Consider the following 18,643-nt stretch of genomic DNA (forward strand, 5'->3'; position numbering starts at 1 on the left):
GTGTCTCCTCACAGACAAGCAGGCGCACATTCATACGCCACTTACTGTCACATCATACATCATATACGTATACGCCCTTGCCAAGCAGAGAGGTAGCGGCGTGGCTAACGTTAGCTGTGATGCTAACGGGTTGTTGCGAGACAAAGAAGGTGCGAATCTGGTAACAAATGAAAGAAGAATTAATTCCCAAGAAAAACAGCACAGGGCCCATCGTCTGGTGGTGGTTCGGCTTCGAGTGCGAATATGTCGAATAGACAACTTTGATTTGTCAAGTGTGAGGCACAAGCGTTGCAACCAAAAGTAGCATTACTGCTAATATGTAGCATCATTTGAAAAGTCACCTGCTAATAACTTTAATAAATACAGTTTTGGTAAATTGACTTGGTTGTGATTTCCTTCTCTGCATGAAAGTTTAAAAGTAGCATATATTGGTGCAGTATGAAGAGGAATGTTTTTATGTAGACACATAGAATCATCATACTGCTGTGATTATATGCATCAAGTGTTCATTCAAAGCCAAGGTAAAATATCTTAATATATATCGTATACAGCGATATAGCCTAAAAATATTGCGGTATTAAAAAAAGGCAATACCGCCCAGCATTAATATACACACATATACACTGTATACATATATATATATATATGTATATATATATATATATATACATATATATATATTCACACATATGTGTGTGTATATATATATATATATATATATATATATATAGACACACACAGTACAAAATTGAAAACATGTTTTATATTGAAATTTCTTCAAAATAGCCACATCTTGGCACACTCTTGGCATTCTCTTGATGAGCTTCAAGAGGTATTCATTCACCTGAAATGGTTTTCACTTCATAGATGTTATAGTTTTGATGCCTTTAGTGACAATCTACAGTATAAATATTCATGAAAATAAAGAAAACACATTGTACTGTGTATATATATATATATATATATATACATATATATATAAAAAATCTAATGCATGTTTTTATATTAACGAGTATCACAAACATTGATATTGTTTATCGCCTAACCCTAAGTCTAATTTGATGTCTTTATGTGCAATCACACACAACTCTTTACTGACTGAGCTGAATCTATTACTGGTTCTCAACACGTCTGATTGGCTTACACTAGTTGCTAATAAAACAAACAGCAAACCTGATAGAGCTCTTCGAGATTGTACTTAATGGAGGTGCTGTTCTGGATGGCACTGACTGCATCTCGCAGCTTCAGCCAGGTGTCTTCAGTGTAGTTCTCAGCTAGTTTTGGCCGATCTGTAATCGGAAATAAAAAGATGAATATGTTGAAATACTGTCAAAAAAGTACAAAATACAATAAATTTGAACGTTGTTGAAAAATTTAACTTTAGTCATTATGCTCAAAAAGGAAAACTCCATATCCTATAAATTCACATCCACTCATGATGATTATAGCTTACAAAACCCAAAATTCAGTACAGCAATAGTCAACTACTGATTGATGCTTAAATTAACTGTCAAACTGGTGTTTTTGGACTGAATTACATTTCACAAGTAAAATTATTTTTGCACGGTATGCTAATATTGTATATTAAGACGCACCTATCGAGGCTTATTTGTGTCTTTATTACAAGAGCATTTTTTGGACAGTGAATTTATGTAACTAAATTTTTTGCTTTGAATTCAGTCAACTGGATTTTTTACATGCTGACAGTTTCATATATGGTAATAAACATGTGTAAGCAAAACGTGTGTGTTTAAAAATGTACTTTGTTAAAATACAGTGTTCTAAAATTCAGTGGAAAAAAATGCCATTTAAAAAAATTGACAAAAAATAAATCAGTGCAAGAATATTCTGTGCAAAAATATTTGTTGCTTCAAAATTCAAGACTCACTTCCAGTAAATTAAGACTGAAACAATTGATCTGGTCTCAGAACCAGCTAATGAGGTGCTTCAGTCTTCATTTACCGGAAATGGGCCTAGACCAGGGGTGTCAAATGTACGGCCTGAGGGCCGGATCAGGCCCGCCAACAGGTTTTATCCGGCCCGCGGGATAAGTTTGCTAAGTATAAAAATTAACCTGAAATTTTTGAATGAAAGAAACAGCTGTTCTAAATGTGTCCACTAGCTGTCACAATAGCAATTATTGGTATCTTTGTAAATGATGCTACATATGGCGCAGTGGAAGAGTGGCCGTGCGCAACCAGAGGGTCCCTGGTTCAATCCCCACCTAGTACCAACCTCGTCACGTCCGTTGTGTCCTGAGCAAGACACTTCACCCTTGCTCCTGATGGGTGCTGGTTAGCGCCTTGCATGGCAGCTCCCTCCATCAGTGTGTGAATGGGTAAATGTGGAAGTAGTGTCAAAGCGCTTTGAGTACCTTGAAGGTAGAAAAGCGCTATACAAGTACAACTCATTTATCATTTATTTATCACATATGTACAAAATAAACCAGATGATGTTATTAGTACATCAGTCGAGGAAAATGATCAAACTACATAAATAACAACCTGTAATTTGATTTTGATATATACTGTATATATTTTTATTTTGATAGACACCAATGAGTTGACTGATGAACATCATCGCATAATTTATTAAGAAAATATAAACGACAAATAAATGATTAACCGCAACGTGTAAGTGTAAAAAAAACCCAAACAACATTATGATTTGTACATTTCTGCCTATTGTATTTTCAAACAAAGAAAAAAATCTGAGGTTGTCTTCATTTTTAGGTTATCGTGCCGGGATTTTACCAGTTTGGCCCACTTATGAGTACAATTTGGTCCGTGTGGCCCCCGATTTAAAATGATTTTGACACCCCTGGCCTACTCTTTTGAAACAACTATTTTTTTGTTGTATTTTAACACTGAATTTTGCACATATTTTGCTCACAAATTTTAATTCAATGAAATTGGCAGCATAATTCAGTGATTCTCAATTATTTTCTGTTCCCAGGAAGAAAAAAAAGTGCCCCCCCCCCCACGATAGTAAAATGTTGTAAGTACACCTCTGCATATAATTGTATCCTTATTAGCATTAAAAAAAACACATCAATTTATAACAAAGAATAACTTTATTAACATTGTTTTTTCTCTTTGACATAACACATTTCAAGTGCAATGTACCTTTAATAAAAAAATATTTAAACTTAGCCTTTTTTGACAAACCTAAACCATTTAATGTTGAATAAGAAAATTTTATAAACTCAATAAATAATTTAATTAACTTGATCAGCAGCATTAAGTCAGAAGCACAACATATAAAAACTAACCTAAAAAACAAAATTAATAAAACAATCTGTGCTGATTTTTTTTTGTTTTAATCAAAATAAGGAAGTCAGGATTAATGGCTACAACGAACCCATTTAGTTAGTGGGGTTTGAATGCATGATAATGATAAAGCTCTTCCCACTATTTGAGAAGGATTGGCATAATTTGTGCTCTGCCGTGCACTGTCAAGTGTGGGATCTCATACAAAGACAGGTGTGTGCCTTTCCAATTCATGTCCAACCAACTGATTTTAATTAAGCTGTAGGAAACGCTCAGGGATGACCCGTTAAAACAGGATGCCCCTGAACTCACTTTGGAGCATCGTGGCAAAAGCTGTGAATACCTATGTATTCATGTGATTTCTTAGTTTTTCATTTTAAATTAATTTGATACAAATATATTACAAAACATACTTTTTGACTTTGTCATGATGGGGTATTGTGTGTAGAATTTTGAGTCACTCCATTTTGGCATCGAATAAGCGTAAAAAAGGTAAGCTGGTATAGAGATATTACTCACCGTAGATCAAGTGTAACTTTATAATAAAAAACAAATGCTATTTTCGGACAACTTACTGTCACAATTGCCTTCTAATAATACAACGATTACACTGTCAACAATATAGACCTACGGCAGTGTCAGGTGTCAAGTAGAAATTTACATGTGTTGACTAACGCTTTTAAAATATATTATGACTACTGTCTTTCAAGAGGAATTAGGCCATTTATGACATTTTGAATATAATGTCCACCTGTTGGGAGGGACGCTTTGCATACAGTGAGGTCCACAAGTATTTGCAAACCCTGCAAGTTTGCAAGTTCTCCCCTTTAGAAATCAGGGAGAGGTCTAAAATGTTCATCATAGATGTATTTCCACTGCTAGAGACATAATCTAAAAAGAAAAACCCGGAAATCACATTGAATGATTTTTTTACGATTTATTTGTATGTTGCTGGGGTTGATAATTATTTGCACACATGAGAATCAGCAATAATTATGACTCTCAAAGAGCTGTCAGTCTACCTTTAAAAAAGTCCACCTTCACCCCAGAACTAATCACCCACCCACCACCCCTTAGAGCTCATTAAATTCACCTGCACTGCAAAAAGTTAGTGTTCAAAAACAAGAAAAAAAAATACAAAAATGAGGGGTATTTTATTTGTACTAAGCAAAATTATCTGCCAATAGAACAAGAAAATTTGACTTGTTAAGACTTTACAAAACAAGTAAAATAAGCCAACCTCAATGAACCCAAAAATATCTTAAAATAAGTATATTCTCAGTAATAACAAGTGCACTTTTCTTGGTAGGAAAAAAAAATGAGACATTTTTGCTCAATATGTTGAAAAATATTCTTAAATCAAGTACATTTCTTACTTCATTCTTGAAGTAAGAAATGTACTTCAAGAATGAAGTACATTTATAATTGTTTTATCAACTGATTGCAATAATGTAATCAGTTGATAAAAACTGATTACATTACAAAGTAATAATTTTGAAATTATTACTTCAAAATTATTAGTTTTACTCAATTTAGGTCATAAAATATGAGTAACAAGCTGTTATGTCTTACTGAGATCATGTAGGACCAAAACCCTTAAAACAAGTAAAACACTTAACATAAAATCTGCTTAGTGAGAAGAATGATCTTATCAGACAGAAAATAAGAAAATATCCCTCTTATTTGAGATATTTAATCTTACTTAGATTTCAGTTTTTGCAGTGTGTGCAGCACAGTCAGTCATGGTCCAACTACTACACTGCAAAAAGTCAGTGTTCAAAAACAAGGGGGAAAAAAAAAAAAGGAAGAGGGGTATTTTATTTGAACTAAGCAATATTATCTGCCAATAGAACAAGAAAATGTGATTGTTAAGACTTTCCAAAACAAGTAAAATTAGCTAACTTCAATAAAACCAAAAATACCTTAAAATAAGAATATTCTCACTAATAAGTGCACTTTTATTGGTAGAAAAAAAAAAGACCTTTTTGCTCAATAGGTTGAAAAATATTCTTAAATTAAGTAAATGCTAGTGCCATTATCTTGACATATTGATATGCGCTCGGCATTACATTTACTTATACTAAAAAAATATTTTTTTGTTCTTAACGGAAAGGCAACCGCTTGTTACTCTCCTGGTCTCCGAGCCGCTCAGGCAAATCATATGGTCTAAAAAACGCATTTTTCCATCTATAACATGACATCATCGCGCCAAGTACGTTCTCTTTCAGTCAATTAGTGCACATACTGTACTTCCTTGAATTGCCGCCGGGGCGCTAATTAATTTAAAACCTCCTCTCACTCCTGCGCTTATCAAAGGCATGCGGTAAAAGTAAGCATGCGCTAATTATTTTAAAACCTCTTCTCACTCTAGCACTTACCAAAAATATGCAGTAAAAATTTGAGTGTGATGTAAGCTTGGACCTTAAATCCTACTGAATAGCTCTTAATCTTCTTCCGTTTATGCAATTTCAAATTACCGGTATTGAAATCAGCCTCCTCCATTTTGAAGATGATGACAGGGGAAGTTTCACTCGTGACATCACGAGTTTGACCAGGCAGTAATACTACTAAGCATGCGCTAATTATTTTGGGAAGCGAGTTTGACCCGGCAGTAATTCAAGGCAGGCGCATACTATATGCCCTGTGGCAATTCAAGGAAATACGGTAAATACAGCCCGGCCCCCGGCCAAAATTGTAATTTGGAAGAATTTATCTGAATGTGCATGAACTATTCATGTTAAAAATGTGTTAGACATGTCATATGTTAAATGTTTAAATATTAACTGTCAGTTTGCTGTACTGTGCCAACTGTAATACTATAAGAGTATGTGTTTTTAATTGTTTAATTGAAAATAAAACAGCAAAGTCAATCCGTTTTAATTATGAGACACAATTGTGTCAAAGTCATGACTTTTCTTTTCAGGCTTGAAATAAGAAATTACTTTAAAAAAAAAGTAGTTTTATACTTGTGAGTGTTAATGACACAGCTTTGCAACAGTTAATATTTTAGTTTCAAGCATGTTTTACTCAATACAGGGCATAAAATCTCAGCAACAAGCTGTAATATCTTACTGAGATAATTTAGGACCAAAACCCTTAAAACAAGTAAAACCCTAACATAAAATCTGCATAGTGAGAAGAATTATCTTATCAGACAGAAAATAAGCAAATATCACCCTTATTTGGGATATTTAATCTTACTTGGATTTCAGTTTTTGCAGTGTACCATGGGCAAGACCAAAGAGCTGTCAAATGGGACCAGAGACAAAATTGTAGAGCTCCACAAAGCTGGAAAAGGCTATGGGACAATTGGGAAGCAGCTCGGTGAGAATAGATCAACTTTTGCAGCAATTGTTAGAAAATGGAAGAGGCGAAACATGACTGCTAATCTACCTCGGACGGGGGCTCCATGTAAGATCTCTCCTCGTGGGGCATCATTCATAAGAAAAGTGAGGAATCAGCCCAGAACTACACTGCAGGAGCTGGTGAATGACCTGAAAAGAGCTGGGACCACTGTTTCTAAGGCGACTATCAGTAGAACAGTACGACATAGTGACTTAAGTCAACCCATGTCCAGGCCCGTCTGAAGTTTGCCAATGGCCATCTGGATGATCCAGAGGAGTCATGGGAGAAAGTAATGTGGTCAGATGAGACCAAAATATAACTTTTTGCTATGAACTCCACTCATCAGGTTTGGAGGAAAAAGAAGGATGAGTATCATCCCAAGAACACCATCCCTACAGTGAAGCATGGGGGTTGAAAAATCCTGATTTGAGGCTGCTTTTCAGCAAAGGGGACAGGACGACTTTACTGTATTAAGGACAGGATGAACGGGGCAATGTATTGTGTGATTTTGGCCATAAACTTCCTTAGCTCAGTCAGACTAATGAAGAATGGTTGTGGCTGGGTCTTCAAACATTGACAATGACCTGAAAACACAGCCAGGATAACCAAGGAGTGGCTCCATACGAAACATATCAAAATTCTGGAGTGGCCAAGCCAGTCTCCAGACCTAAATCCAATAGAAAATCTTTGGAGGGAGCTGAAACTTTGTGTTGCTCAGCGACAGCCCCGAAACTTGACAGATCTCCTAAAATGCAACACGGAACGACACAGGAAGTCCTTCATACTGACAGCCATCAGACTGTATAATGCATATGCATATGTTCCTTTTGACTGTACATGTACTGTAAATTGTTAGTGTATTTATATTATTCACATGTGAATAATGCCGTATAATAGACTGTATTTATGTTATTCACAAGTGAATAATAAATAAATAAATAAATGGGTTGTACTTGTATAGCGCTTTTCTACCTTCAAGGTACTCAAAGCGCTTTGACACTACTTCCACATTTACCCATTCACACACACATTCACACACTGTTGGAGGGAGCTGCCATGCAAGGCGCCAACCAGCACCCATCAGGAGCAAGGGTGAAGTGTCTTGCTCAGGACACAACGGACGTGACGAGGTTGGTTCTAGGTGGGATTTGAACCAGTGACCCTCGGGTTGCGCACGGCCACTCTCCCACTGCGCCACGCCGTCCCTAATAATAATAATAATAATAATAATAATAATGCTGTATAATAATAATGCTGTAAAATACTGTATTTATGTTATTCACATGTGAATAATGCTGTATAATAGACTGTATTTATGTTATTCACATGTGAATAATGCTGTATAATTGACTGTATTTATGATATTCACATGTGAATAATGCTGTATAACACTGTTTTTATGTTATTCACATGTGAATAAATGCTGTGTAATAGACTGTATATTATTCCCATGTGAATAATGCTGTATAATAGACAGTATTTATATTATTGACATGTGAATAAAGCCGTATAATATTGTATTTGTGATTCACATGTGAATAATGCTGTATAATAGACTGTATTTATGTTATTCACATGTGAATAATGCTGTACAATAGACTGTATTTATATTATTCACATGTGAATAATGCTGTATAATATTGTATTTATGTTATTCACATGTGACTAATGATGTATAATAGACTATATTTATATTATTCACATGTGAATAATGCTGTAAAATTGACTATTTGTTATTCACATGTGAATAATGCTGTATAATAGACTATTAATATTATTCACATGTAAAAAATACTTAAGTGTTTATTGTCTATTGTGAGCGAACTGTGGTGCTGAATTTCCCCCAGGGATCAATTAAGTATTTTCTATTCCAGGGGTAGGGAACCTATGGCTCTAGAGCCAGATGTGGCTCTTTTGATGACTGCATCTGGCTCTCAAATAAATTTTAGCTGATGTTGCTTAACACAATAAGTAATGAATAATTCCGCGGGTAATCACAGTGTCAAAAATAACGTTTAAAATATAAAACATTCTCATGCATTTTCATCCATCTATCCGGTTTGTACCGCACCTGTTCAAGAAGTCGCATTAATGGTAAAAAGTGTTTTATTTATTGTTTGTTAGCCTCAGAATAACAATGTTATTAAAAAGAATAAGAGACTTATTATACTCTAAAAATGTTGGTCTTTCTTAAAAATGCACGCATATAGTTGTATTCGGTGTTTAAAAAAATTATTACACGGCTCTCACGTAAAATACTTTTAGAAATATTTGGCTTGTATGGCTCCTCAGCCAAAAAGGTTCAATTCTTTCTCGAGAAGATTTGTGCAGAGGAGTGGGCCGAAATCCTTCTTTGTGTGCAAACCTGGTGAAGAACTATAGGAAAGGTTTGACCTCTGTAAGTGCAAACAAAGGCTTCTGCACTAAATATTAACACTGATGTTCCCATGTGTGCAAATACTTATGAACCCCATTAATAATAGTTGATCTATTCTCACCAAGCTGCTTCCCAATTGTCCCTTAGCCTTTTCCAGCTTTGTGGCGCTGAACAATTTTGTCGCTGGTCTCTTGACAGCTCTTTGGTCTTGCCCATGGTAGCAGTTGGACCTTGACTGACTGTGGGCTGCACAGGTGACTTTAACCCTTGTGTAATGTTCATATTGTTGTTACTCAGCCAGCGTTTGTGGGTCTGATGGACCTATTGCATTTTGTGGCTTTTAATGCCTCACAATCAAACACTTTTATGTTAAAATACTGAACAGACGTTTACCTTATCCCAATAGACATCCATTCAGTATTTTAACATAAAAGTGTTTGGTTGTGAGGCATTAAAAGCTTCAAAATGCAACGGGTCAATCAGACCTACAAACACTGGCTGATTAACAATATAAACGTAGCAGGGAAAATTTCTCTGCCAGTTTCTGCATCCTACAGGGATTCTTCTTTTGTGTTTCTGCACCTGCGGTTCCCACACAAGGTTGCAACATTGTTTGTCATCACTGTCTGCTCTCATTTTCTCGCACAATTTACCCTCTGATGTTCTGTGTACCTACACTCTGTCCTCCTCCTGTCTAGGCCTGCTGTGTGTGTGTTGGGTGCTTGTGGTACACAGAACATCAATTTCCACACTTCTATTAGCCCCGGTTGCAGTGGACCCGCACATCATATATGTAATAGAAATGTGTAGGGGGGGTGTAAGGTGTGTGGTCATTAAATATGTATTCAGATAAATGAGCAAAAGTCAGTGAGTCTCAATTAGAGAATTTAAATTGTATCATTTTTCTTTTAAAAATAAATGAAAACAGGTCCAACAGACCCGAACGCTTTGTGTGGTGTTCGGGTCTGTGGGACTGTGGGACCCTGGTCTGTGAGCTCAAAGGGGTTGTGGGATAAAGGCAGACAGACAACTCTTCAAGAGTCATAATTCTTGCTGATTCTCATGTGAGCAAATACTTATGAACCCCGTCCATCCATTTTCTACCGCTTGTCCCTTCAGGGGTTGCGGGGGGTGATGGAGGCTATCTCAGCTGCATTCGGGCGGAAGGCGTCATACACCCTGGACAAGTCGCCACCTCATCACAGGGCCCTTATGAACCCCAGCAACAGACAAATAAATCATACAATTATTTTTAAATCATACAATGTGATTTCCGGATTTTTCTATTTCAGACCTCTCCCTGATTTTTAAGCGGGAGAACTTGCAGAATTTCAGGGTGTGGAAATACAAACCACGTTGGGAAATTGTGTTAGATGTAAATATAAACGGAATACAATGATTTGCAAATCCTTTTCAACCCATATTCAGTTAAATGCACTACAAAGACAATATATTTAATGTTCAATCTCATAAACTTAGTTTTTTTTTTGCAAATAATAAATAACTTAGAAGTTCATGGCTGCAACACGTGCCAAAGTAGTTGGGAAAGGGCATGTTCACCACTGCGTTACATCTCCTTTTCTTTAAACAACACTCAATAAACGTTTGGGAACTGAGGAAACTAATTGTTGAAGCTTTGTAAGAGGAATTATTTCTCATTCTTGTTTTATGTAGAGCTTCAGTCTTTCAACATTCCGGGGTCTCCGCTGTCGTATTTTACGCTTCATAATGCGCCACACATTTTCGATGGGAGACAGGTCTGGACTGCCAGGAAAGTCCCCGCAGTCTTTTACTACGAAACCACGCTGTTGTAACACGTGGCTTGGAAGCTACTTTTATACCCAATCATGGCACCCACCTGTTCCCAACTAGCCTGCACACCTGTGCGATGTTCCAAATAAGTGTTTGATGAGCATTCCTCAACTTTATTAGTATTTATTGCCACCTTTCCCAACTTCTTAGTCACGTGTGGCTGGCATCAAATTCTAAAGTTAATGATTATTTGCAGCAAAATAAAATGTTTATCAGCTTGAACATCAAATACCATATGTCCTTGAATTACTGCCGGGTCAAACTCGCTTTGCAAAATAATTAGCGCATGCTTAGTATTACCGCCTGGTCAAACTCGTGACGTCACGAGTGACACTTCCCCTGTCATCATTTTCAAAATGGAGGAGGCTGATTTCAATACCGGTAATTTGAAATCGCATTAAGGGAAGAAGATTAAGAGCTATTCAGTAGGATTTAAGGTTCAAGCTTACATCACACTCAAATTTTTACTGCATGCCTTTGGTAAGTGGCGGTATAGCTCGGTTGGTAGAGTGGCCGTGCCAGTAACTTGAGGGTTCCAGGTTCTATCCCCACTTTTGCCAAACTAGTCACTGTCGTCGTGTCCTTGGGCAAGACACTTTACCCACCTGCCCCCAGTGCCACCCACACTGGTTTAAATGTAAATTAGATATTGGGTTTCACTATGTAAAGTGCTTTGAGTCACTAGAGAAAAGCGCTATATAAATATAATCACTGAAAAAAAATTCACTAAGTGCCGCAGTGAAAAGAGGTTTTAAAATAATTAGCGCATGCTTACTTTTACCGCATGCCTTTGGTAAGCACAGGAGTGAGAAGAAGTTTTAAATTAATTAGCACCCTGGCGGCAATTCAAGGAAATACGGTATGTTGTCTTTGTAGCGTATACAACTGAATAAGGGTTGAAAATGATTATCAAATCATTGTATTCCGCTTATAATTACATCTAACATTATTTCCCAACTCATATCGAAACGGGATTTGTAATTGTGGTCCCCCATCCATCCATCCATTTACTATCGCTTGTCCCTACTGTGTTTAAAATGGCTCATTGTGGGTCATCATCACGATGTCGGCAACAGTACCTTTGAAATTTTTAATCACTAATTTCTTGGAAGTGGCACTTTTCCCCGAGGCCATGGAGGAGTTGCGGGTCATCCCGTTGGTGTCCGTTAGAGCCGAGAAGTTGGATCTCTTGTCCTGTCTGGTGTCTTCGGCCATGATGAGATTAGCACGCTTCTGTCTTCTTAACGTGTCTTGGCTAACTTTTTCCTTGATGGCCTGTTTATTATCAAACGCCGGCTAATTCCTCAACCAAGACTCTTTGAGGGCGAACAAAAGTGTCCCGAGCCTTACAAAGCACATCTGCGAGCAAACATTGAATAATGTCGGGTTACTTAAGCAAGAAAAAAAAAACAACAACAGGCAAACTCAAGGTAGTTAGCATTAGCATCGATGCTAACCCACACAACTTTTGGAGACTTACAATGGCGAGTCGCTTCGAGTTTAACATTCCGCGGTAGCAAACGACATCGTCGGCTCGGCATGTCTGCACTTTAGAGTCAGAGGTCCATCCTATTCATGGCTGACAAGACGTTTCTTCGACCAAAGCGGGCTAGCTAGCACAACAAAATGGCTTTTCGCTTCATTTGGACAGGTGCATCTTGGGGGTAACAAAGTTGCGTTCGCGAGCGGCGGAACTTTGTGGGTTCGCGTCCGAATTGCAAATCATGCTGCAGTCAACAAGTGACTTTCGTTTGTGTTTGACTAATTAAGAAAATATTAATAGTCATGTTGGTGTAAAACGAATTAGTGATTTCGACCTTGCGTTGCCCGGGCCGCTAAAGGCTGAAGCGTGAGGTATACAAAAAAAAGACACAGTTTACAAGGGCTCTTGAACGCACCCCTGGATAACCAGCATCCGGTGTAACTTGCGAAACGAGATGGGCTTTATGGCTCTTTGTGAGAGAGTCGGAAAAGAGCCGAAGAGCCGTTCTTTCCAAAGAGCCGTTTTGAACAGTGGTCCCCAACCTTTTTGTAGCTGCGGACCGGTCAATGCTTGATAATTTGTCCCGCGGCCCGGGGGGGGGGACAAATTATCAAGGTTATTTTTTTTTAAATTAGGTTCATGATGTTTATCAGGAATCTTTTTCCTTGTACTTTTTAAAAACATGAGTTCATGCACCTGGGGATTGGTTGATTGGCAACACTAAATTGGCCCTAGTGTGTGAATGTGAGTGTGAATGTTGTCTGTCTATCTGTGTTGGCCCTGCGATGAGGTGGCGACTTGTCCAGGGTGTACCCCGCCTTCCACCCGATTGTAGCTGAAATAGGCGCCAGCGCCCCCCGCGACCCCGAAAGGGAATAAGCGGTAGGAAATGGATGGATGGATGGAGTTCAAAGAGTTAAAATAGATAATTTTAGTAAATTGTTTGATTTATTTGCTAATCCATTCCATGAGGAAGGAAAATCCGTAGATTAGCCGCACCTTTGTATAAAGTTCAAAGCTCGGGGACGAAAGTACGGTAACTAATGTTTTTGTTTGAGGTTTAAATGCTGTGTTTAGTTGGGTTGTTTCCCTTTTGTATTTGTTCTCTTATTCCCTTACCATGAATTGATTAACGTGGACCCCGACTTAAACAAGTTGAAAAACTTATTTGGGTGTTACCATTTAGTGGTGAATTGTACGGAATATGTACTGAACAGTGCAATCTACTAATAAAAGTATCAATCAATCCCTAAAAAAGGAACTGCACTTATTTATTTTTTATTTTGCCTGTCGTTCACAGTCATGAGAGACAAGAAGACATTTTTGCATTTTGACATGTAAAAATCAGCTTGTTCTTGATAGCTAGCAATTTTTTTTGTCATGAAAAAGGTAGTTTTTTGGGGTTGGTGCACTAATTGTAAGTGTATCTTGTGTTTTTTTATGGTGATTTAATAAAATAAAATAAAATAAAATAAAATAAAAAATAAAAATCATATGGTGCACCACATAAAGGAAGTGGCGCACCACGTTGAATAATATTGTGGACCATTTAAAATGACGTGGTGGACCACATAAATGAAGTGACACACTACATAAAATGATATGGCAGGCCACATAAAATGATGTGGCAGGCCGAATTAAATAAAGTGGCGGGCCACATAAATGAGATGACACACCACATAAAATTGATGTGGTGAACCAAATAAATGCGGTGTCACACTACATAAAATGATGTGGCGGGCCACGTTAAATAATATGGTGCACCACATAAATGAGGTGAAAGACCACATAAAATGATGTGGCGAAATACATAAATAATATGGTGCACCACGTTAAATAATATTGTGGACCATATAAAATGATTTGGTGGACGACATCAAAAAGTGGCGGGCCACATAAATGATGTAATGGGCCGAAAAAAATAAGTGACGGGCCAAATTTGGCTTTGAGTTGCAACATCGCCATATTAAATCACTTAAAAAAACTTTTAAGTAAAAGGGTATTTTAACAATGCTGAAAAAAACACAAATAAGTAAGAATGCATATTGAAAATGGGGAAAAAAACGGTTTCCAATGAAACGGCTCGCAACTACAAATCGGTTTTCCTTTTTAAAAGAGCCGTTCAGGGTATTTCACTGATGCAGGTTTATTTTTTTGTAGTTTTTTATTTTAATTTTATTATATATAACATTTGTGGCCCTGCGATGAGATGGCGACTTGTCCAGGGTGTACGCCGCCTTCCGCCCGATTGTAGCTGAGATAGGCACCAGCGCCCCCCGCCACCCCAAAGGGAATAAGTGGTAGAAAATGGATGGATGGATATAATTTGTGAGCGTTACTTGTTTGGGGTAGAAAAATAAAAAAATTTGACATGTGCTTAATTATATTTTTAGACTGTACATGTCAAAAATCCCATAAACCAGTGTTTTTCAACCACTGTGCCGCGGCACACTAGTGTGCCGGGAGATACAGTCTGGTGTGCCGTGGAAGATTATCTATTTTCACCTATTTGGTTTAAAAAAATATTTTTTGCAAAGTAAATATAGTCTGCAAATGATGTGTTGTTGTTGAGTGTTGATGCTGTCTAGAGCTCGGCAGAGTAACCGTGTAATACTCTTCCGTATCAGTAGGTGGCAGCCGGTAGCTAATTGCTTTGTAGATGTCGGAAACAGTGGGAGGCAGGGTGCAGGTAAAAAGGTGTCTAATGCTAAAATAAAAATAAACAAAAGGTGATTGACCTTGAGAAAAGGCATTGGAGCTCAGGGAAGGCTGTGCAGAACGAAACTAAAACCTAACTGGCTACAAAGTAAACAAAAAGAGAATGCTGGACGACAGCAAAGACTTACTGCGGAGCAAAGACGACGTCCACAAAGTACGTCCGAACATGACGTGACTATCAACAATGTCCCCACAAAGAAGGACAGTAACAACTTCAATATTCTTGATTGCTAAAACAAAGCAGATGCTCCAGGAAAAAGCCACAAAAATAGGAGCGCAAGACAAGTTGTAAAACACTACACACAGGAAAACCGCAAAAAAGTCCAAATAAGTCAGGGTGGGATGTGACAGGTGGTGACAGTACACCTACTTTGAGACAAGAGCTGTATTGATGCATGCTATGCTTTAAAGCAGGTGTCACCAACCTTTTTGAAACCAAGAGCTACTTCCTGGGTACTGATTAATGCGAAGGGCTACCAGTTTGATACACACTTAAATAAATTGCCAGAAATAGCCAATTTGATCAATTTACCTAATGGGTATTTCTGTCTGTCATTCCGTCATACATTTTTTTTCCTTTTACGGAAGGTTTTTTTGTAGAGAATAAATGATGAAAAAACACTTAATTGAACGGTTTAAAAGAGGAGATAACACGAAAAAAACGAACATTTAATTTTGAAACATAGTTTATCTTTAATTTCGACTCTTTAAAATTCAAAATTCAACAGAAAAAAATTAAGAGAAAAACAAGCTAATTCGAATCTTTTTGGAAAAAATAAAAAAATGATTTATGAAAAATCATTAGTTAATTTTCCTGGTTAAGATTAATTTTAAAATTTTGGTACATGTTTTAAATAGGTTAAAATCCACTTTGAAATAATATTGAAATTTGAGTCTACAGATTTTCTAGATTTGCCAGAATAATTTATTTGAATTTTAATCATATGTTTGAAGAAATATTTCACAAATATTCTTGGTCGAAAAAACAGAAGCTAAAATGAAGAATTAAATCAAAATGTATTTATTATTCTTTACAATAAAAAAAAAGTACTTGAACATTGATTTAATTGTCAGGAAAGAAGAGGAAGGAATTTAAAAGGTAAAAAGGTATATGTGTTTAAAATCCTAAAATCCTTTTTAAAGGCCTAATGAAATGAGATTTTCTTATTTAAACGGGGATAGCAGGTCCATTCTATGTGTCATACTTGATCATTTCGCAATATTGCCATATTTTTGCTGAAAGGATTTAGTAGAGAACATCCACGATAAAGTTCGCAACTTTCGGTGTTAAGAGAAAAGCCCTGCCTCTACCGGAAGTCGCAGACGATGACGTCACATGTCGACGGCTCCTCACATATTCACATTGTTTTTAATGGGAGCCTCCAACAAAAAGTGCTATTTGGACTGAGAAAACGACAATTTCCCCATTAATTTGAGCGAGGATGAAAGATTCGTGTTTGAGGATATTGATAGCGACGGACTAGAAAAAAAACGCGATTGCATTGGGATGGATTCTGATGTTTTTAGACACATTTACTAGGATAATTCTGGGAAATCCCTTATCTTTCTATTGTGTTGATAGTGTTTTAGTGAGTTTAACAGTACCTGATAGTCGGAGGGGTGTGTCCATGGATGTCTTGACCCCAGTGTCTCAGGTGAGTCGACGGCAGCTATGGACAGCACAAGCTCAGCTTTTCTCCGGTAAGAAGCGACTTTTTAACCACAATTTTCTCACCGAAACCTGCTGGTTGACATGCAGTCGGGATCCATGTCCGCTTGACCGCTCTGATCCATAGTAAAGTTTCACCTCCAGGAATTTTAAACAAGGAAACACCGGCTGTTTGTGTGGCTAATGGCTAAGCTTCCCAACTCCATCTTTCTACTTTGACTTCTCCAATATTAATTGAACAAATTGCAAAAGATTCAGCAACACAGATCTCCAAAATACTGTGTAATCATGCCGTTAAAGCAGATGACTTTTAGCTGTGTGTGTGCGCAGCGCTCATACTTCCTAAAACCGCATGACGTCTTGCTTACACGTCATCATTAGACAACGTTTTCAAGACGAAACTCCCGGGAAATTTAAAATTGTAATTCAGTAAACTAAAAAAGCCGTATTGGCATGTGTTGCAATGTTAATATTTCATCATTCATATATAAACTATCAGACTGTGTGGTGGGTAGTAGTGGGTTTCAGTAGGCCTTTAAAGTCATATCCAACAATTGCGACGACATTTTACGTCAACTCAGGTTAATTTTTTAAATAATTTCTGCCGGTGGTGTGCCTGCGCATTTATTCAATGAAAAAATGTGCCTTGGCTTGAAAAAGGTTGAAAAACACTGCCATAAACAAATGTTTTATAAAAAAGAGCCGTTCAGAAAAGTCGACTCGTTCGCAAACGTCACATGTCTCCTGGCGTCCACAGCGGCGGTAATGGGCGGTGTTTGGCGTCACTTAGCCGGACCCTGCAGCCGCCACCATTCATGCCGTCGCCCCGTCGGCTGTGTGCCGCCTGTCAACATGGTTATCTTGGCGTGGGTTCGTCGGTATCTTCCGTGGTTATTCACTTAGGAGACCTAGTGCTCCTCCGGGTCCGGCCTGCCTCGGTGAGCAGCTCCGTCTGAGCGGTAAGTTGGGCGCTCTGACGCCGACAGCCTGATGAGGGGAGCCGGGGAAGGGAGTCGGTGCACGTCGTCTGACGGGGAATGAAAACTTTATATGATCTTACATACATTCCGCATTTAAATAAACACTTGGAAATGCACTTTTTGCCACTTAGGCGCAACACGCCTGAAATAAACACACATGACCAGCAGTCATAATCATTAGCTTGCTAGCATAGCATTCTGTTTGTGCTAACGTCTGCTCAGTTAGCGTCCTAAACAATGATTCAAATCAAACGGTGAACCCCTCTCATACTAAAAATGTGCTGATAATCCGTAATAATATGTCATAATTGTTTAACTCATATGCTGTGTTAGTCATTTGACAGGCTCGCTAGCACCAAACGTCATTAGCTGGTAACGCTTGCAGGGGCGTAGCTATTTCATCCATAAGGGGGTAAAGTGGCTAAAATTGTACTTAAATGCCTACTGAAATTAGATTTTCTTATTTAAACGGGGCTGGTCCATTCTATGTGTCATACTTGATCATTTCGCGATATTGCCATATTTTTGCTGAAAGGATTTAGTAGAGAACATCCACGATAAAGTTCGCAACTTTCGGTGCTAAGAGAAAAGCCCTGCCTCTACCGGAAGTCGCAGACGATGACATCACCCGTGTGATGGCTCTGTCACGCCAAATTCCCCTTCCCCCTACAAAAACCTTCCCCCCGGAAGAAATTTGGCTTGACAGCCCCTCTAATGCCTGAAGGACCCCAATGAGGGCGTGCTAATACCAAGTTATATGACTCTTAAGGGTTACAGCTACAAAATTAGCGAAGCAAAATTAGCTTGAAAGGTTAGCGTGCTGGAATGCTAATATTTTTTCCTCACCGTTAAGGGTTACAGCTGCAAAATTAGGTAAGCAAAAGTAGCTTGAAAGGTTAGCATGCTGGAATGCTAATATTTTTTCCTCACAGTTATGTTTCACCTATGACAATCAGCCAATTATAATGCATTTAAAACAGGCAGCTGTGT

General features: G+C 37.8%; 2 protein-coding genes across 3 annotated transcripts in view; one reads left to right on the forward strand and one right to left on the reverse strand.

Annotated features, from left to right (window-relative positions):
* The window catches only part of cul4a (cullin 4A), a 42,468-nt gene extending 29,991 nt beyond the window's left edge, over positions 1–12,477 (reverse strand). The window contains exons 1-3 of the mRNA XM_061887627.1: positions 12,284–12,477; positions 11,883–12,162; positions 1,174–1,289 (exon numbers count right to left, since the gene is read on the reverse strand). Coding sequence (XP_061743611.1) covers positions 1,174–1,289; positions 11,883–12,018 — 252 coding nt within the window. The 5' untranslated portion in view covers positions 12,019–12,162; positions 12,284–12,477. The remainder of the gene's footprint in view (positions 1–1,173; positions 1,290–11,882; positions 12,163–12,283) is intronic.
* Positions 12,478–17,407: 4,930 nt separating this feature from the next.
* Positions 17,408–18,643, forward strand: part of tgfbrap1 (transforming growth factor, beta receptor associated protein 1) — a 44,165-nt gene continuing 42,929 nt past the window's right edge. For both annotated transcript variants that reach the window (XM_061887625.1, XM_061887626.1), the window contains exon 1: positions 17,408–17,632. The gene's annotated coding sequence lies outside the window, so the exon portion shown is untranslated. The remainder of the gene's footprint in view (positions 17,633–18,643) is intronic.

Source organism: Nerophis ophidion, linkage group LG25 (genome assembly GCF_033978795.1).
Source record: "Nerophis ophidion isolate RoL-2023_Sa linkage group LG25, RoL_Noph_v1.0, whole genome shotgun sequence".
NCBI classification, from domain to species: Eukaryota; Metazoa; Chordata; class Actinopteri; order Syngnathiformes; family Syngnathidae; genus Nerophis; species Nerophis ophidion.